Raw genomic sequence first — 21,712 nt, 5'->3', positions numbered from 1 at the left:
AAAATACCTTGTTCCCCATCTAGCCAGGCGCTATTAAAGTTTGTCCGTCTTCTGGTCTTATTAAATCAATGTTGTCTGTCCGTTTTCCTTTTCTTTCTTTGATTCTCTGGAGTTTTGAGACCTTTCCTTTTGATTCAGGCAGACGTTTCTATAACGCTACAATTCTGGTGCCACCGGAAGTGTCAAAATAAAAGCGCAAACATAAAATACACCTTCAAAATAAAAGCATGGAGGGAACGACAAAATGACAATATAAAGACATGCAAAAAATAAATGATATCTCACAGGTCCTTTTTTACGAGTCAGTTACACCACTCCTTTTGGATGTTACAGATGGCTGAGGATGCCCATGGGGATAAGTTCTGCCCCAGAAATCTTCCAGCGAAAGCTCACACAAGCATTGGACAATATACCTGGTCTGTACATCGTTGCAGACGACATCTTAATCTCAGGACAAGGGGAGACACAAGAGGAAGTGGAGCGGGATCACGATGAAAAACTGAAACAGTTTCTGGACAGATGCAGACAAAAAAAACCATAAAACTGAATGCAGAAAATTCAGACTGAGACAAAACGAGACCACATACATCGGACACCGCTTGACGGCAGATGGACTCAAAGCGGATCCTGAGAAAGTGCGGCACCAACAGATGTAAAACCAGTGTTGAGGCTGATAGGTATGGTGAATTACCTGACCAAGTTTTGCACTCACCTCTCAGACCAATGCAAGGTGTTAAGGGGCCTGACACACAAAGACAGTAGGTGGAACTGGACGACAGAGCATGAGGAGGTGTTCCTGAAATTGAAAGAGACCATAGCAAATGCTCCAGTTCTGAAATATTACAACCCTGACGAAGAGCTCAGAGTACAGTGTGACGCTTCAGACACAGGTTTGGGCGCAGCGCTCATGCAGATGGGGAAGCCAGTTGCTTTTGCAAGGAGAGCACTGATGCAAACAGAGCGTGGCGATGCACAAATAGAAAAGGAGTTTTTAGCAATGGTTTTCAGCATGGAAAAATTCCACCAGTATGGCCGCAAAGTCACGGTGCAAAGTGATCATAAGCCATTAGAAACCATTGTGAGACAACCCCTACTGAGTGCTCCCAAAAGGCTGCAGGGCATGATGCTACGCATACAGAAATATGACATAAACGTCACCTATGTGCACCTATGTGACATGTTACTAGCCGACACCCTGAGCAGAGCCTATTTTCCCGAGACTACACCTGTGGAGGCTGAATTAGAGACTGTCAACATGGTGCAACACTTACCGATCTCAGCAGACAGACTGCACATAAGGTCTGCCACAGAAAACAACAAAACGTTGCAGCTTCTCATCAAAACAATGAGCCAGGGATGACCTAAGGACAAGTCACATGTAGCGAGTGAAATCAGCCCTTACTTCTCATTTCAGGGGGAGTTGAGCCACCAAGATGGACTAGTCTTCAGGGGTGAACGTGCTGTCATTCCTGATCCACTGAGAACAGACATCACTGTCCGGCTACACTCATCACATCTGGGTGTAGAAGGATGCCTACGGAGGGCTAGAGAGTGTGTCTACTGGCTAGGCATGAACGACCAGATTAAGAAGTATATCGCCAAGTGTGACATCTGCAGATCAATGGACAAGAAACAACAAAAAGAAACAATGATATCACATGAAGTGCCAAGCAGGCCGTGGGCAAAGGTGGGCACGGATCTGTTTGTGTTTGACAATAAAGACTACCTCATTACTGTGGATTATTTCTTCAACTTTTGGGAAACAGACTACCTGGCAAATACCAAATCTACCACAGTGATAAAGAAATTGAAACCTCATTTTGCCCGCAAAGGTATTCCGGACACAGTCATCTCTGACAATGGCCCACAATATGCATCCCAAGAATTCCAAAAATTCAGCCAACATTTTAGCATGTGACCTCATCCCCGGGCTACCCACAAAGCAATGGCAAAGCAGAATCGGCTGTTAAGACTGCAAAAAGACTGTTGCTCAAATCCAAAGCAGCAGGGGCAGGATCCTTATCTTGCTCTTCTTGACCACCGCAACACACCGACGCAGGGCCTGGACACCAGTCCAGTACAGCAATTGCTCAGCCGTCGTACCAAAACACTGCTGCCAACAAAAGCAAGCCTCCTAAAGCCACAGGTTGTTCGTGTCGGACAGGAGCTGAAGAACAGGCAGCAACGTCAGAGTGCCTACTACAACAGACAAGCGAGAGACTTGGACATGCTTGCCAGTCGGAATCACAAAGGTGAGGTTGTGCTAATAAAAAACAACAAGAAAGACAAGCTAAACATAACACAATCGTAAAATGAAAAACAGCCAAAAATGGCAATTTTACCCCAAGACTCTGGAGAGTTAAATGAAATGTTTTGAAGCTCCAAGCTATAAGATAGATGTGGGATTGTGATTTATTGGACCCAAGAAATGAGAGTCTGTTAAAGTCTGTTAAATCAAGATGGAGAAGAAAAGATGAAAATAGTTCTGTGGCTATCAGGTATTACATACAATAATTCACCAACAGTAAATAATCTTGACTGCAGTGTGTTGAGGAGCAACCAGGTTCAGAAAGTGTCAAATCTCTCCGTTAGTGCTGAGAGGAACTCCACTTGCTGTAGTGGCTGCTGAAGCTTCTCTCTGAATGTTTTGAGAAAGTGTTATGTTGCTCTTCAAGGACGAACATCTTGTCCAAAGAGCAAGGAACACATGTTCTTCCAAACACTGATCACTGATTATGTAGAGGATGGGAAAAAGCCTTAAATAAAAAGTAAAGAGAAAGACTGACACCCACCCACATTTAAAAAAGAAACCCGAACAATAAAACACAATAAGTTGTTAGGTTGATGGTTTCAGAAAACATATCATATTCCAAATGTCACTGTTGTTACCATTTTTTGACAGTAGGTGTCACTCAACTACCATGGATCAGTAAGGAAAACGCTGCTGAGGTGCACTGTCCCGGAAGTGGCAGAATTAAAATTCCGCTTCCTGCGCTCACACACGTATAATCGTGTCTCGTCTTACTGCTCCACAGGTATGTTATACGTGATGTTTGATCACTTAACCTTAAGTTGACAAGTTTGTTATAGTCTTGAAGTACTGTTGGTTTCGCTGGTGTGCAGAATAATTGTCGGATTACAGAGTTTGTGCATAATTCGTGTCTCGTGTTTTTCTCATATTAGCTGTTAGCTTAAAGTTACCACGATGTGGCAATGTGTGGGAATTGTTGAGTAATTTTATAATATTCTTCACATCATGCTTATTATATTATGTTATTTAGTATTATTCACATTATGCATGTTTCTGTTAGAAATAGTGTGCTAGTGGACACAGGCGTGGAAAAGACATGTATCCTTTTTATGTTTGCCTGCCTGCCATTTTTCATTTTCATGGCAGCTGGACAGTCTGCTTTTTTCTAAAGTTAAAGGTGTAATACAGGATTTTGAGTTCCGGGTGGATCACCTAAATAATTGGTGCGTCTGTTTGTCAATCATTCTGACGAGCTGGTTTCGTAAGGCGGTTCTACGTGCTTCCGCCCAATCAGCTTCTCCCTTTTGCGCATGCGCATTCAGAGTGTTTATGTAGCCGGTGAGCTTCTGAGCTAGTACTTACCGATGGCGAGTCTGACATAATGAAACTGTAACTGTTTCGGAAAACAAACTTTATGTATGAGCGAGGCGGATCGCAGAAACTGTACAGAGCCGTGCACGCCCGGAGAAGAGGAGATCGCGCTCGCATGCTTCCGCGTTTCCTGGGAGAAGCAGGAGAGCCGGGCGGATGGTCTGGTGCATGCGCGTTGTTCAAAAAGTGAGTAACAGACGTGGGGCTTCCTCTTTTCGAGAAAATCCTGTATTAGACCTTTAAGACTACAGGTCATTTGCCTCTCTGTTTCCTTCTTACGCAAATGGGGCTCATTTGACAAGGAATGTGACACTATGTGAATTGTTGAACAACATCTGGCATTTGAAAAGGATGGATGGAGAATTGATGGAGAATTGATGGAGGCTGATAAGGCCTCAGAAGGGGTCACGGACATTCACCTTTGTAGGGAGGGGGGAAGAGAGGCAAATGACAGGTTCACAATTGTGCTTTTAGATGTGTACAGCCACCATGGAGGGTTACAGAATGGTTTATAGCATTTGTGTAGTCTTGACGAAAAGTCATATGAGATGCAATGTACTCCCAGAAAATAGTATAAATCAGGGGTCGGCAACCTTTTTGTCATGGAGTGCCAGTTTAAAATTTTCTCATCAATGTGTGTGCCATTATCAACTAAAACGCAAGTTAACACAAAATACAAAAAGATTTCCAACATACCTGGAAATGTATTCCTTTCAGATAAAGCAGATACAAACATATCTTTAAAGATATTTTTTCTGTTACTCCAAAAAGTGCTTTCATAAACTTTGTGTTTTGTGCTCTGCATGCTCATGTTTCGAATTAACTGGTGCCCGTATTAACTTGTGACCAATAGATGAATGAGACTTGAAGCTGATCTAGCGAACGTCGGTTTTCTACAGTTACAGTGAATGTATAAGTTTAAAGTCTTTTATGAGTCTTACTTTAACAGCTGCTGTTATCAGCATGTGTTTACACAGAAGTCCGCCGTCACTCGTTAACACGGGAACCAGTTAATCCATAACACCGGTGGGGCGCTCGCTCGTTTTTTGCTATGGAGCTCTAAACAACTCGCTGAGCGCGATTTGCTTCCATTTCTTCTCTCCAGTGTTTTTTCTCTCGGGGTTTTTATTAAATAAATGTTTTTCTGCTTGTTTTTGACAGTCCTGTTTCCCGTTTACTGCGCACGTTGTCACGTCACTACGTATGGGGGCGCGCATGCGGAACAAATAATCCCCCGTTTTTTTCGCTCCGCTGTCAGGCAGCTTTTATATGAGACACGGAGCGGGTGATCGATCGGTCTACACCACCTCGTACAATCGGCTCCGAAATACAATCCGCTCAGAGTGAAGCAGATCCACTCGGACGTCTACATGACACATCCGCTCTGCCTTATAAGCCATTATATGGGTGGCATGTAAACGTGCCCAGTGTTAGTGCCACGCGTGCTTGCCGACCCCTGGTATAAATAGATGGAGCGGAGAGCGGTCCGCGCGTCAGTTTTTTTTTTGGTCTACCTGACTGCCAGGGGTTTTAGTAATAAAGCTCTCTACTTTGCATTCTGACTCCGACTCTCTGATTTCTCCGAGAAAAACCACGATTGAGGACTTCAAGAACCAAGAATGGATATACTTGAAGATTTTGAGATTTTTCAGGAGAATATGTTTGTGGGTTTTTGCACCGTGACTGGCCTAGGATACTTTTTAAATAAAAATCCACGACATAATATGTTTAATGAGTGCTGTGAACCGAATTACATACAGCAGGGGTCGGCAATTAGCGGCCCGCGGGCCAAATGTGGCCCGCCGGACCGTCCAATCTGGCCCGCGAGAGGATCCCAACACGCGCGCGCACAAACGCATTAACGCACTCATTACCCCGGGCCCTCGAGCGGACGCACGCAGCCCTGTGAGAGTGCGATATCTGTCATTGTGTTGTAATAGACAATCTTCGAGGGATGTGTTGTTTTGTTGTGGTTGCCGGTTTGTCACTGAAAAATAAAGAGGAGTGGCACCTCGTCTGGTGAACAGAGAGCGCAAGTGAGTGCGCTGCACCGAGCTCACTGTGTGTGTTTATTCTCCAGTAAGTTTGAGTGTGTGTTTCACAAAGTCAATGTAATGACGCGATTGTCGCTCAACATTGAGCGGTGGACGGTGAGCGGCCAGCGGCGAGCGTTTCAAGGGAAAAATCCGCGCGCCCGTCGACTTGCACTGCCAATCGCTCGTCGCTCGAGTTGAAATAATTGAACCTTTCAAGCGAATTTGCGCCAGGACAGCCTATCAGCGTGGAGGTCTTCACAGACGTGCTGACGGAAGGCAGCAGAGCTCCGACCACGCAGAACAGTTGGCATGATGCCAAGGCGAGCGGCGTGCGCGATCTCACTTGTTCACCGCTTCTGATGGAAACACAGCGTCATCCTGAAGCAGCGCTGGAACCGGCCGTCCAAACGCAGCTCCTGCAGAAGACGGTGGAACTCACCGAGCTCAGACCGCCTCTGGAGGGCAGCAGGCAGCCTGAAGCGATGCCGGCGCCTCGGCAGCAGCCGGAGCTGACTTCCTCATGTCAGATACAGAGCAGCGACGGTGGCAGGCGGAACATCTCAGTCTCTATTTGTAAAAGTACTACTCGCAGGGGTGAAAGTAAAATAAGATTCTTGCAGGAACTGTGCAACTCAGACATATGTTTTAGTTTGTGCTCAAAGCGTGCGAGCGTCATACATAACAGATAATGATAAAGCCTGCTTTTGTTTGATATCCTTCAAAGGAAAATGTTTTTTTTGAATTGCTTTAATTTTATTGTTGGAGGTGTAAATATAATACAAACTGTGAAGGCGGCCTTCAAGACTGCTATCCTGTTGCTCAACGCTTTTGTTGTTGTAACAACAAACATATACAGGTAGCATGTTACTCACACCAAACAATGTCTGCACAGAGGCCAGGTCACTCTCACACCGACCCTTCTCACTGTTAGTCCAACATAACATAAATGAAACTAAACATAAAAAGACCGGAAAAACTGCATCACCACATATAAAAACAATAACTTAACACACCTACAACAAAACGAAGTACATTTTAACAAATTTCAACACAAAATACATCTTGAAACGGCCCGAACAATCCCCTCCCATGATGCTTTGCGGCACCAAACAGTATGGCGGCCCCCAGCGGCGCCTGCCGCTGCAACAACATATACATATATATATATGTATATATATATATATATATATATATATATATATATATATATATATATATATATATATATATATATATATATATATATATATATATATATGTTGTATATATATATGTTGTAAAACAACCCTGAAGCCACACAATGAGTAAAATGAAAAACAAAGGAAAAATAAATGTGTCACACCACTGAAATGGACTACACAATAACAGACAGCATATCATTTTGTCTTAACTGTCTCCTGAAAATAGGAAAATCGTCCTATTTCAGGGCTCCACCTTTGGGAGTGAAAGGGTCCCCCATCATTCTGACTCCACTTTTTTAACAGCTAAAATCATACAGAAATTCATTCTCAGAAGACAACAAATTTATCACTTCATTTGATAATTACTCTTTGGGTTACACTTAAGTAACTTACCAGAATGCAGAATATTTTTATGTTTGGTTTTCACCTGCTGCAGGTTCTTTTCTGGCCGGACAGGTTTGTTCTTCCTGACAGATGAGGGATGAAGCAGAGCACAGCATGAGGACAATTGATTCAATAGATAACACGGACACAGAGTTGAAATTTTCTTTGAAATTAATTATACTTCACGTAACCTGAGTAACAGGGGTGAAAGTAAGATAAGATTCTTGCAGGAACTGTGCAACTCAAAAACATGTTTTAGTTTGTGCGCAAAGCATGCGAGCGTTGTACATAACAGATATTGATAAAGCCTGCTTTTTTTGACATCCTTCAAAGCAAAATGGTTTTTTTGAATTGGTTTAATTTTATTGTTGAATGTGTAAATATAATACATACTGTGACGGCGGCCTTCAGGACTGCCACCCTGTTGCTCAACACTTTTGTTGTTGTAACAACAAACATATACAGGTAGCATGTTACTCACACCAAACAATGTCCGCACAGAGGCCAGGTCACTCTCACACCGACCCTTCTCACTGTTGGTCCAACATAACATAAATGAAACTAAACATAAAAAGACCGGAAAAACTGCATCACCACATATAAAAACAATAACTTAACACACCTACAACAAAACGAAGTACATTTTAACAAATTTCAACACAAAATACATCTTGAAACGGCCCGAACAATCCCCTCCCATGATGCTTTGCGGCACCAAACAGTATGGCGGCCCCCAGCGGCGCCTGCCGCTGCAACAATATATATATTATATATATATATATATATATATATATATATATATATATATATATATATATATATATATATATATATATATATATATTTGTATATATATATATATACATATATATATACCTACATATATATTCCCGGTATATATATATATATATATATATATATATATATATATATATATATATATGTTGTTTTTAGTTATTTTTTTTTTCTTTGCATTTTTGACCTGTCCTGGCTGTCTCTTGAGATGGGGACGGGGGGGAGTGTCCTTACATTACCAAGGCAACCAGCCATCCAATGAAAAGAACGCATTGAGTTTGCCTCACTTCCACGTTTGCTTGTTTGCGGAAGTAGTGATGCTGCTCGCATGACAGAGAGACGACGCGTGAACCCTCACAATTTATTACTTGTGGATTTATGTTTTTTTTTATTTTGCAAAAATGACTACCCTGTTGTCTGCAAAAAACACACAACAGTGGACATTGGATTAACGTTACGCGACAGCGAGAGACTGCCACTCCCCGGTCAAAGTCGCTTTGTTATGTCGCTTTGCTCACTATTGAACACATTTGAACTGAGAATGTAACCACGTAGATCGCCAATATGTATTTCGACCATACAGAGAGTGGATAATTTTTTTCTCCCCTTTTATATTTGAATGGATACTATCGCGATGTTTCCACCATTTTCCTGTTCAGCTATGTGGGTGCACACATCTTTAAAATTACCTTCAGCGTGGACAGGGCAATAACAGTAATACTGGATATTATTTGAGTGTCTGGATAAAAGAAACAATAGTTTATGCCTCGTTTAATCGTGAGGGGGGCGTGGCCAGGCGACTCTCATTGAAATGTATTAGTTTAAAAAGAGTGACGTGGGACACGAAAAAAAAGTGCAAATCGTGCTCCCGGACACGATGCAATAGATTAATTTACGTGACTTATAGCACGAATTGCCGTGAGACTGGGTTGGTTGAACAAGGTTAATGCGCCTGACGAGCACTGGAGCACTCGCTTACCGTGACAGGTTGCAGCTTGTAGTGGCAGTCTCTCGCTGTAGCGTAACGTTAATCCAATGTCCACTGTTGTGTGTTTTTTGCAGACAACAGGGTAGTCATTTTTGCAAAATAAAAAAAAACATAAATCCACAAGTAATAAATTGTGAGGGTTCACGCGTCGTCTCTCTGTCATGCGAGCAGCATCACTACTTCCGCAAACAAGCAAACGTGGAAGTGAGGCAAACTCAATGCGTTCTTTTCATTGGATGGCTGGTTGCCTTGGTAATGTAAGGACACTCCCCCCCGTCCCCATCTCAAGAGACAGCCAGGACAGGTCAAAAATGCAAAGAAAAAAAAAATAACTAAAAACAACATATATATATATATATATTATATATATATTGTTGCAGCGGCAGGCGCCGCTGGGGGCCGCCATACTGTTTGGTGCCGCAAAGCATCATGGGAGGGGATTGTTCGGGCCGTTTCAAGATGTATTTTGTGTTGAAATTTGTTAAAATGTACTTCGTTTTGTTGTAGGTGTGTTAAGTTATTGTTTTTATATGTGGTGATGCAGTTTTTCCGGTCTTTTTATGTTAAGTTTCATTTATGTTATGTTGGACCAACAGTGAGAAGGGTCGGTGTGAGAGTGACGTGGCCTCTGTGCGGACATAGTTTGGTGTGAGTTACATGCTATCCATATATATTTGTTGTTACAACAACAAAAGTGTTGAGTAACAGGGTGGCAGTCCTGAAGGCTGCTGTCACAGTATGTATTATATTTACACATTCAACAATAAAACTAAAGCAAATGAAAAAAATATTATGCTTTGAAGGTTGTTAAAAAAAGCAGGCTTTATCAATATCTGTTATGTACGACACTCGCACGCTTTGCGCACAAACTAAAACATGTTTTTGAGTTGCACAGTTCCTGCAAGAATCTTATCTTAATTTCACCCGTGGTTACAACACCTTTTTGGCGACGAGGATTAAAGACTGGAAGTTTTTCTTTTTTCCTTTTTCTGCGTAGTTAGGTCGCAGAAGAAGGTCCTGCGTGGCTAGCATCATGGCTACAGTCGGCTCGCTCACGGAATTCACCGACAGAGAAGGCGACTGGATTGAATATGTCGAAAGGCTGGAGCACTTTTTTTCCTGGCGAATGACATTGATGACGAGGGGAAGAAGAGGTCCATTCTCCTCAGTGTGTGCGGAGCAAAGACGTACAAGCTAATACGCAACTTGGCGACGCCTCGGAAGCCCGTAGATCTGAGTTTCAAAGAACTGGTAACGTTGGTTCAGAATCATCACTGCCCGAAGCCCTCCGTGATTGTTCAGCGTTTTAAATTCCACACTCATTCAAGGAAGATGGGAGTTTCAGTGGCTGCTTTCGTGGCTGAGCTCAGACTATTATCCGAGCACTGTGAGTTTGGGAATGTGCTGGATGATATGCTGCGTGACAGGCTGATCTGCGGCATTAATGACGACGCCATGCAGCGCCGCTTATTGGGAGAAACCTCACTGAGTTTCAAAAAGGCGCTGGATATCGCTCAGGCCATGGAAACAGCAGCTAACAACACAAAGGACATCCAGAACAGTACCGCCAGTGTGCAGCCAAGCACGGTGCATCACGTGTCCAAGTAGAAGAAAGGCAAGCCACAAAAGTCAGTCAACTGTTACCGGTGTTCCATATCAACCTGTGACCATTTTAACTGGTGAACGAACGCCTCTGGCGTCCGTTGTTACTGCTAGCAACAGCAGATGCGGAGAGACCCGACTGAAGCCTATAGCTGTCCTGGTGAACGCCTTTCCACAAAATGTACAATGAAGTTCCAAAGCGCATTACCTTTTGTGACTGTTTATCCTTGTTTGATGAACTTGTTTCAGGTCGTGACTGTCACCCAGCTGCTTCTGCTGCTGCGTGCGCTCATATTAGCATGATTGAAACGGTAGCATCGGGGTCCTGACACGTCACCGAGGGGGCGGGGCCACACCTCGGTCACATCTTGACATGAAGGGTGCAGACAGACGGTCACAAGCCTTTATAAGCTGGTATTATTGGCCTGGCATTTCAACAGCACTCATGTACGTACTGATTCTTTCAATAAACATCGCTGTGACTCATATCTATTGGCAGTCGCTTGATTACTGAGCAGTGTGAGCATTGTTTTTAGCTGCGAAACTAGCTAGCTTCGGGATCCCGTGACGTCACCGAAGGGGCGGGGCCACACCTCGGTCACATCTTGACATGGAGTGCAGGCAGACAGTCACAAGCCTTTATAAGCTGGTATTATTGGCCTGGCATTTCAACAGCACTCATGTACATAGGTGAAAGTAAGCCGGAACGCGCTGGAACGCACCGGAACGCCGTGCCGGTAAGAAATACTCTGGCCTCTTCTACAGGAACGCCCCGGAACGCCTCTGAAAAGCAACTTTCCCTCATGCATACAAAGCGAGCCCTTTTTTTTCCAAGCAAATTTTACCGAAATAAGTGTAAAATTGATGAATACATAAAACTCATCTCCAGACTACATCTTCTGTGACGTGTTGAACAAGGTTAATGCACCTGACGAGCACTGGAGCACTCGCTTACCGTGACAGGTTGCAGCTTGTAGTGGCAGTCTCTCGCTGTAGCGTAACGTTAATCCAATGTCCACTGTTGTGTGTTTTTTGCAGACAACAGGGTAGTCATTTTTGCAAAATAAAAAAAAACATAAATCCACAAGTAATAAATTGTGAGGGTTCACGCGTCGTCTCTCTGTCATGCGAGCAGCATCACTACTTCCGCAAACAAGCAAACGTGGAAGTGAGGTAAACTCAATGCGTTCTTTTCATTGGATGGCTGGTTGCCTTGGTAATGTAAGGACACTCCCCCCCGTCCCCATCTCAAGAGACAGCCAGGACAGGTCAAAAATGCAAAGAAAAAAAAAATAACTAAAAACAACATATATATATATATATATATATATATATATATATATATATATATATATATATATATATATATATATATACACACACACCGGGAATATATATGTAGGTATATATATATGTATATATATATATATATACAAATATATATATATATATATATATATATATATATATATATATATATATATATATATATATATATATATATTATATATATATTGTTGCAGCGGCAGGCGCCGCTGGGGGCCGCCATACTGTTTGGTGCCGCAAAGCATCATGGGAGGGGATTGTTCGGGCCGTTTCAAGATGTATTTTGTGTTGAAATTTGTTAAAATGTACTTCGTTTGTTGTAGGTGTGTTAAGTTATTGTTTTTATATGTGGTGATGCAGTTTTTCCGGTCTTTTTATGTTTAGTTTCATTTATGTTATGTTGGACCAACAGTGAGAAGGGTCGGTGTGAGAGTGACCTGGCCTCTGTGCGGACATTGTTTGGTGTGAGTAACATGCTACCTGTATATGTTTGTTGTTACAACAACAAAAGTGTTGAGCAACAGGGTGGCAGTCCTGAAGGCCGCCGTCAAAGTATGTATTATATTTACACATTCAACAATAAAATTAAACCAATTCAAAAAAACCATTTTGCTTTGAAGGATGTCAAAAAAAGCAGGCTTTATCAATATCTGTTATGTACGACGCTCGCACGCTTTGCGCACAAACTAAAACATGTTTTTGAGTTGCACAGTTCCTGCAAGAATCTTATCTTACTTTCACCCCTGTTACTCAGGTTACGTGAAGTATAATTAATTTCAAAGAAAATTTCAACTCTGTGTCCGTGTTATCTATTGAATCAATTGTCCTCATGCTGTGCTCTGCTTCATCCCTCATCTGTCAGGAAGAACAAACCTGTCCGGCCAGAAAAGAACCTGCAGCAGGTGAAAACCAAACATAAAAATATTCTGCATTCTGGTAAGTTACTTAAGTGTAACCCAAAGAGTAATTATCAAATGAAGTGATAAATTTGTTGTCTTCTGAGAATGAATTTCTGTATGATTTTAGCTGTTAAAAAAGTGGAGTCAGAATGATGGGGGACCCTTTCACTCCCAAAGGTGGAGCCCTGAAATAGGACGATTTTCCTATTTTCAGGAGACAGTTAAGACAAAATGATATGCTGTCTGTTATTGTGTAGTCCATTTCAGTGGTGTGACACATTTATTTTTCCTTTGTTTTTCATTTTACTCATTGTGTGGCTTCAGGGTTGTTTTATTTTATTTCTTACTCTTTTTTTTTAATCAGTGTGATTTAGTACCAATTTCATTAAGTTTTTCTTTTCCATTGTCTTTACAATAATTGTGAACCTTTTATTGTAGGACTTGCATGAATAAGGACAGGATTCTGAAATGTCTGTGTTGAAAGTTATTTTGGTCTTCATATAATCTGTGCAACAAAATAATACTAAAGTCAACCAGACTCTGCAAATGCAATGACTACAGCTGTAAGACTTGGCTGCAGGATGATTAAATGATGTAATGTGTGTAAAAATCAAGGAAATGCTGTAAACCGCGCACATTTCTCACATTGTTGACAGCAGTTTAATCTTATCCTGGTAGTTAGCCTGCTGTGGAGCAGCGAGCTGCAGAGAATAAATCACCATGGCGACTTGCCCGGGATAAACTTGGCCAGCTTTTGTGCAATCGACTTGAGGCCAACTTCGTCCAGGATAACCACAAGATCGCCACAGGATAACAACAGTTTGCCAGCTTACTCCCTTATCCTGGTTTTGTGCAATACCCCCCTGAGGTCTATTTCACCAAACAGGTTTTAAGAAAACTCTGTTTTCAATAATCCGGAAATGAGGGACACTCAGATTTCCATTACACAAAGGGAGAGAACTCAAACCAGAGACAGAGGAGTAACTCCAGCCTGTTCCAGTAGGAGAGGTAACTTAAACTGTCGCTCACTTACCGCAGTAACACACTCCGTGACTCTAACCTGGTCGGAAGCAGGTTTTTCTCAGTCAACCCTGAAGTTTCTCTCTGGCTCCGCCCCCTTTCAGCAACAAGGCTGTTCCATTTCCTCATTCTTTCAGTCAGCTGGCGAGTTTTTGTGTAGCTGTCAAAATGTCATGTCCTTTTATCAGCGATCCTGCAGATAAAGGAGCGGCATTACTGCAGCGTGATTTGAATATTCGTCGGGAAATTATTTACAGACATGATGCACATTTCATTTTGTCTTCTTTATTTCCTGCAAAAAAAAAAAAAACGGGTTCATGTTCCAATGGTGAACATAATTCACCTGTGACCATGAACCCACCTGCAACTTGTGCTGCAGTATCTCAATTTCCAATTTCAGCTACACAAAAACTCGCCAGCTGACGGAATGAATGAGGAAATGGAACAGCCTTGTTGCTGAAAGGGGGCGGAGCCAGAGAGAAACTTCAGGCTTGACTGAGAAAAACCTGCTTCCTACCAGATTCGAGTCAAACAGACCCCAGGACACTATTTAAGGCTGCACTGACATCGAGGACCTTCAGTCTGACCGACACAGACCAACTTCTGAGAGAAGAGATGGAGACCTTTCTTTCTTTTTTGCTCCTGATTTGCTCTGTCTCTGCAGCTCAGCTCACTACAGAGCCTGACAGTGACATTAAGGCACATTTGCTGAAAACTGAAACAAAAGGAGAGGAAACAGCAAAAACTTCAAACAACCAACAAAGCTGCACACCTGACATCCATGCTGTGCTGAGGGAGATGAGCGCAACACTGGCTGTACTGAAGTATGAAATAAGAGATCTCCAAAGAGAGAACGAAGGTAAAACAGTGAGAGAAGTAATGACACTACCTTAAACCACTGATGTACCGTTTAACAACATGGATTGTTTTCTCTGTTTATTGTGTTTTTTTTTTTTGTTTTTTTGGGTACAAGCAGCAAAGGACAGCGAACTGGAGTTGCAAAAAATTGAGCTGGACAAACTGAAGACAAAGCAGCAAGGTAAATTTATCAAGCTGAGAGATTTATTTTAAGTGAAACATATATGTACGTGTGGACAATTCAATTATTTTCTACAAGTATGACTTGATAGCTGCAGTGTCCAACCTGTGGCTCATGGGCCAAAACCAGCCCGTGAGTTTGGAGTCACAGGAGTGCCAAAATAAAATATAAATCTACTAAAAAATAAGAAATAATTGTTTAAATATAAGTAGGAATAAATTCATAAACAAATCAAGCTCTTAAAAATAAGGGAATGAATCTTTCAATATAAAGAGAAATGAAGAAATTAATAAGTACAAATAAACCTGTTTAGAAATAAGGAAATAAATGTGTAAATATAAAGAGAAAGAAAGTATTTTTGTCTTTGTTTTTTCCCTGGTTTTTTTCCCTTTTGCTTTGATGTTTTTCCTTTTCTATCTCTGTGTTTTTTCCTTGTCTCTTTCAATTTTGGTTTTGCTTTTCATGATGGACTGAGCTGTTGATCAAATGGCTTTGGGCGGGGCTTTCCAGAGGTGGAGGTTTTTGAAAATTTAGTACTCATGTACAAATACTGCTACACTGATTAATGCTCAATTACACGTAAAAGTACCAGTGTCAGAAAAATAATTAGGAGTGCAAAGTATGTTTGTATGCAAACATAAATTGTATGCAAGTGTGAGTAAAATCACGAACTTGTAAAAATAAAGGTACAAGTAGCCAAAACTCACTTCATAACATTCACATGAGTATTTATAATTTGTTACTTCCATCCCTGCACATTTCCCGCTCAACAAGCAACTTTGTTGACTCATTGATGGATTCTTTATTTTAAACATGGAAAAAAACATGGAAAAAACAAACAGGTTGAAAACCTTTCCTTTAGTTAAAAACCCTGCTTATTTTTGTTAACTCCGTGTTCTTCCTCCGCATCATCAAACCCTTCACTCCACCTCTCTCTGTCTCTCTGTTCTGTCTCTCGCTCTCTTTCTCTCTCTCTCTGCCTGTCTCTCTCTCTGCCTCCCTTTCACAACCAGTTTTGTGGCACAAGTGAGGAGTAACAATCAGCGTTTAACACAGAACCAGCAAATGCAAAACCAGCATGCATTAAAGTAAACTTTAATTCTCTCGGAGTTCTCGGATCACTCGGTTGTAACTGTGTAACCGGCCAAAAATCATCGCTCGATGGTGACTCTTCTAAACACTCCAATATCTTGGTCCTGTCAACCACCCCGACCGGTGTGAACTCATTGAATAGTTTCTGAAAACTTTCAACAGGATCAGACCACACCGCTCTGTTCTACTTGTCGCTTCATTTCCTATGTTTAACACTTTGGTGTTTACCAAACAGATTAGCACAAACAATAACTGCACACAAAACAGCAACACATGTCCTCTACAAACCTAAACAACCTCCCAGCATCATGATCTTCTTCTTTATTTACCCCTTTTTTATCGTGAAAGAGAGAGTCAGAGTCGTGAGTTGACCTGCAGAATCATACTCACAGGGTTTTCAACAAGTTTCACCAGTAGAAACTTTCACACGCGACGCCACCCACAGCTGTGACAGTATAGGTCAGCCCGTTAGGGAGATCATCAACCCTTCTGTCCAGACGCGTCACTCGCATGACGCATGGCACGCAGTTGCATGGGGGCACATGACGTCGAGGGGCACTCCCAGGTCGTGAAAAAAAAAAAGAGAAAAAATTAAAAAAAGAGGGAAGGAAAAAAAAGTGCGAATGGGCCCTTAACCCATTTGTGCCCAAATTTTTTTCAGAGTTGTAAGGCATGTCATTTTATCAGTTGAGTCCAGTTGAATCAAGTTATGCATTTTTTATTTCCATTTTGTACTTTTTTTTGGAAAAAATTGCATTTTTATGACTGGCAACAATTGTTGCCAGTGGGCACATAGGTCAAATGTCACCTATATCACAGGAATGACAATAATAACAAAATAATAATATAGTCAGAATAAACAATAACAAAAACATGGAGCTACAGGTTCTCCCTGAATAAATTTCAAAACAACAAACAATTTGAAATGTTTTTTATTCTCATTTTTTTATACTCAAAACCTCAGCAAACAGTTTTTTCTTAGAACGTCTAAAAACACATACTACATAACATTTCTTCCCCTAAATTCCATCATCTTTCATGCATGTTCTACTCATTGTGGTACTTCTCGAAGCACACCACATGTGGTGGAATGTCACACTTTCCATTGGTTATGAAAAGTACTTGTGTGCAAAGAGAAGTACACCTCCAATTGCACAGCAACATTTTTTACTTCAGTGAAACACAAGCTAATGTTAGCTAGCAATAAAATGATATATGATAGCATATAAAAATTCTAAACACACAGGCCTTGAAAACCTGTGAACTTATTTAGCTATGAAGGGTATTCTAAGAGGACTAAAATGAGACACTGTACATCATTCTACAAATTTAAATAAGTAAATTAGGAGCAATCCTGCAGACAGTGTTTCCCTTTAGTTAGTGACAAGCTATGTGCCCACTGGCAACTTTTGTTGCCGCTCAGAATAATAAGCCCATGAACAAAAAAATATTTATCCTAGGTACAATTTTTGGGTTCAGGATTACTCTAGAGACTCGAATGATTAAATAATTATAAATATGGTTGTTGGAAAATCATAAGAAATGTTTGAAAATTACCTCTTTCCAGGAAGATTTGCGTCCGCCTTGTCTTCAGCCGGAAGGAGTGGGAAGCAGATGATGTCATGCGATAGGAAGCACTTGGAAATGATTTTTTAAAAATGAAAACCTTTGTCTAAGTGGTCTACAAGCATTTAAGTGGGAAAAGTTGCATTAGTACCTTTGAGATTTTTTATTGCGAGTCAGAAATAACAGTGATAAACTTTGGCAACAATTGTTGCCAGTGGGGCAAATGTATGGTTAACCAAGGTTGATTTTTTGTCACAACAAAATATTTTAAATTTTCTGTGATCAATTATCCTGTGCTAATTTTATGGGGGGGGCGGTGGGAGCAGGTACCTCCCGGTGTGCCCTGAGTGGGCAAGGATACAGGAAGAAAGACAGGTCACAGACAAAACAATGGAGAAGCAGAGACAGAAAAGTGGCTTTCAGAAGTGAAAAATAAGTGACGCCAAACAAGAAAAAAGAACAAAGCTCCCCAAAATAACTGGTTTCTTTATAAAGAAAGACGCTAACAGTTTCAACGCTGCTGAGGGGGCCGCGGGGGCCACGGGGGTACAAGAAGATGAGGAAGAGATCAAGGACCTGATAGACGAATTTGCAGAGAGAAAAGCCAGGAAGGTGCAGCTGTAAGGTAAGCAGAGACAGGCAGAGCTGTTGTGTATTTAAATGATCAAGAGCTTTTCATCTGTTGTTCTGGTGCGCCGTCACCAGATTGTGTTAGGAAGCTGAGCTGTAATGCTCATCCTCTTTTCTTTTTCTTCTTTTTTTTTCCACACAAGAGCATTTCTAATGACTGACAGATATTTGACTTTCATGGGTGGTTTTTTTTTTTTTTTTTTTTTTTTTTTTTTTACCTTGATCTGAGAGTGTGTTGTCAGGGCTTTGCTCTGGAGCCCCAACAGGAAAAGGACGAGGAAACGCCGATGAATGATTTAACGCCAATTTATTAATGCAAAATAAAAAGGCCTTGGACGAGGAGGCTGCAGAGAGACGAGGGAGCCGAGGAGAAGTGGCAGTGCAGGCAGCGTCCACAGGTGAGACTCGTCAGCTTAAATAGCTGAAGGAGGAGGAGGAGCGAGGCGGGACCCAGACAGGAGGAGGAGGACCACAGGATGGGGACCGTCACAGTGTTTTTTTTTTTTTTTTTGTCTGAAAAATGTAAAATTTCTGGCATTGGGGGCACATATAAGAATTCTGCATGAGGGCCCAGTGCTAAGTAAATACGCCACTGCTTCTGTCACAGGCACCAGGCCCGTCCTGGTGAAGAGGCTATATGAAGATACCCCCCAAGCTCTCCGGTGTGTCAATCTCGGATCCAATCCGAGTGAAAACCAGGTCGCTTCAGGGCTGAACCCTCAGTGCCAATGGCCCTGAGGGCCGTCGAGACTCCAAGTCTAGAAAACTCTTCCAAAACTCTCTGTCACAGTTCCAAATATAATAAAATTATTATTACAAACCAAATGTTACTAATCAATGATTAGCAATTGATTGATAAGAATCAATCAAAAATTTGGGGACATCCTTGGCTCTTTTGTTTTGCAATTTGCTTTTACAATTCCAATCAACTCTGAAATAGTTCTATTATCTAGTCAAACATTCCCACAGGTAAGGCATTACTTCCTGAGTTAAATATTTAACAGAGGAAACATTTGCACTTACCTTGTTTATGTTGTATTTAGATCCCGGACAAGCTGCCAAACTGTTGTGGAATTTCAATTTAAAGAAAACCAGACACAAAATAAATTTGAATTTTAACAACAATCTAACTCACTGTCGGAGACAGTAAAGCCAGACAAAGTAAAACCCCTTTTCATTTTTGTCACACTTCAATATCACTGTTTACCATAAACATCAATAAATCCTCCTTGTGCAGCGTCAACACCTTGACTCGTCATCTTTGGCTTTGATTCACCAAAAATTCCACAACAGTTCCTTTGTTAACGAGTGACGGATTTCTGTGAACACATTCTGGAAACAGCAGATGTTAAAATAAGACTCACAAAAGGAACTAAACTTATAAATTTACTGGAACTGTTGATAGCCGACATTTGCTGGAACGACTACAACTTTCATTTGGGTTTTCATCATCTGTTGGTCACAAGTTAACAGGGAAACCAGTTATTCCAAAACATCGGCAGGCGGAGTGGAGCCTCGCAGCCGACCGGGGCTCAACACTGGAATTTGGATTGAAAAAATACCCATGTAAACTGGGCCATTGATTGTTTTCTGCGTTAGTGAGTTTTTGATTTTTTTTTTTAGCACTTGCAGCAAAGGACAGACAACTGGAGTTGCAAATAGCAACAGCAAGTTACAATTATTAATCAGAATTTTATTTTAAATGAGGAATATATGTACAAATAGACACTGAAAGGTATTTCCTCCAAATGGGACTTTATAGCTGCAGTTTCCAACATGCGACCTGTGTTCTTGTGTTGACTTTCAGCTCTAACTGGAGAACTGGTGACCATTAAATCCAGAGCAAACATCACAGAAAACCATGTGGAGGCTCTGAGGAGAGACGGGGAAGGTTTGTGACTGTAGAAACAAGCTCATCTTCACTGCAATGTCTCTACTTTTAAGTTACATACTTTAACGGAAGGATTTTTTTTCTCTCTCATAGTAAAGAAAGTGGCGTTTTCAGCCTCCGTGGTGGCTTCAGGAGAAAAATACATCGGACCATTTAACACTCAAACAACTCTGGTCTTCAGATATGTTGTTACAAATATTGGAAATGCCTACAACCATAATACAGGTAACCAAGTTTACACACTGAAACAGAGAACTCCAATAACTATGTTGTGTTGTGTGTTCCAATACCGTTTTAGTCCCCGATACTGATTCCAATACCCAGCTCTGCAGTATCGGCCAATGTTGATACCGTACCGATACCACGCCGCTTGAAAAAAACAAAATAAAAGAGTATTTTTTTTCTCTTTCTTTCTTTCTTAAGAACTGTCACATCCTCCATCTTGGCCACCACATGGGGGCCTCTTGATGTGCCTTTACTCATTGCTGCTGCACTACCAGCTGATTTCCTCCCTATTTGCTAAATACCATGTTTTTGGGGCCATAAGGTTCACCGGATTATCAGGCGTAATACCAATGAACGTGTCAATATTGGCTCTGTGTTCATAGAATTGACGTATCAGACTATAAGGCGCACTGGGCAATAATAATGTAACGTCCAGCTGTCCGGCTGAAAGGAAGACACTTGGATGTCATAATGCTGGTTTATTAAGCTTCAGAACTTACTGTGGATGTAACCATGGCAACACTATAGCAAATATTGGTCTAGCCAAAAAAAAACATAAAAAAAACAAAAAACAGCTGAGAGGCTGCTCTCTCTCCACTTCTCCCACACACACTTACAAGTTCTGCAGCTTCAGCATCTTCTTCCTAATGGTTGTACTACCACCACCTCACCTGGTGTCACCGTCAACCAGTACACACCACACTGAGAGGTTCCTGACTACGGTGGCAGCGCGTTTCATGCATGAAGCGCACCGGATTATAAGGCACGCTGTCAATTGTTGAGAAAATATAGGATTTTAAAGGGGCTGTATCATGCAAAATTCACTTTTTGTATGTTTTAACCTTGTTATATAGTTATGTACTCACCTAAAACACCCCCAAAGCGTTTTTTTCCTCCGTGCCCGCGTGTTTAAGCTTTCCCAGTGTTTGTGCTGCTCAGAGAGGCAGCCCCTCCTGCACCCGTGAAAACGCTCTGTTTTCCCACGTTGACGTCACACGGTGAAGATGGCTCCCCTGAGCCCCCCTCCCGCAGGCCCTCGGCAATCAGCGTTGCTGCTTTTTGTAACTCCGATTTCGAGGATAAACTTTGACCATCGTCTGAAAGCAACAGTCAAGCAAGAGCTAGAGTCTAAAGGGTCTGAAGGGTCTGCGCTTGGTGAGTTTCTCACAGGAAAAGACGTTTTTGCGTGTGGAGAAGCTAGAGCTAAAGAGCTAAAGCTAGCCAGCGTATTTGTTTTGAAGCGCTGATTGGTTGAAGTACCTGTCAGTCAAAGTCCACAGGGGGAGAGGCGGGATTTTCAGTGAAATGGAGCGTTTTCTCTTCCTGGTTTCAGAATTAGCCCCAGAAAATCTTTTATTTCACACAAAATGACTTTTCCTTAGTGCCAAAAATAAACTATTACCATGTTAATGCCAT

General features: G+C 41.6%; 1 protein-coding gene across 1 annotated transcript in view; it reads left to right on the top strand.

Annotated features, from left to right (window-relative positions):
* The first annotated feature begins 14,390 nt into the window (after positions 1–14,390).
* LOC115408427 (uncharacterized) overlaps positions 14,391–21,712 on the top strand; it is a 79,586-nt gene continuing 72,264 nt past the window's right edge. The window contains exons 1-4 of the mRNA XM_030119183.1: positions 14,391–14,712; positions 14,830–14,892; positions 19,988–20,071; positions 20,165–20,296. Of these exons, the coding sequence (XP_029975043.1) occupies positions 14,469–14,712; positions 14,830–14,892; positions 19,988–20,071; positions 20,165–20,296 (523 nt within the window). The 5' untranslated portion in view covers positions 14,391–14,468. The remainder of the gene's footprint in view (positions 14,713–14,829; positions 14,893–19,987; positions 20,072–20,164; positions 20,297–21,712) is intronic.

This window comes from Salarias fasciatus, chromosome 20 (assembly GCF_902148845.1).
Source record: "Salarias fasciatus chromosome 20, fSalaFa1.1, whole genome shotgun sequence".
NCBI lineage: Eukaryota > Metazoa > Chordata > Actinopteri > Blenniiformes > Blenniidae > Salarias > Salarias fasciatus.
The sequence above is the reverse complement of the archived record's forward strand: the minus strand, read 5'-3'. Positions and strand labels throughout refer to the sequence as shown.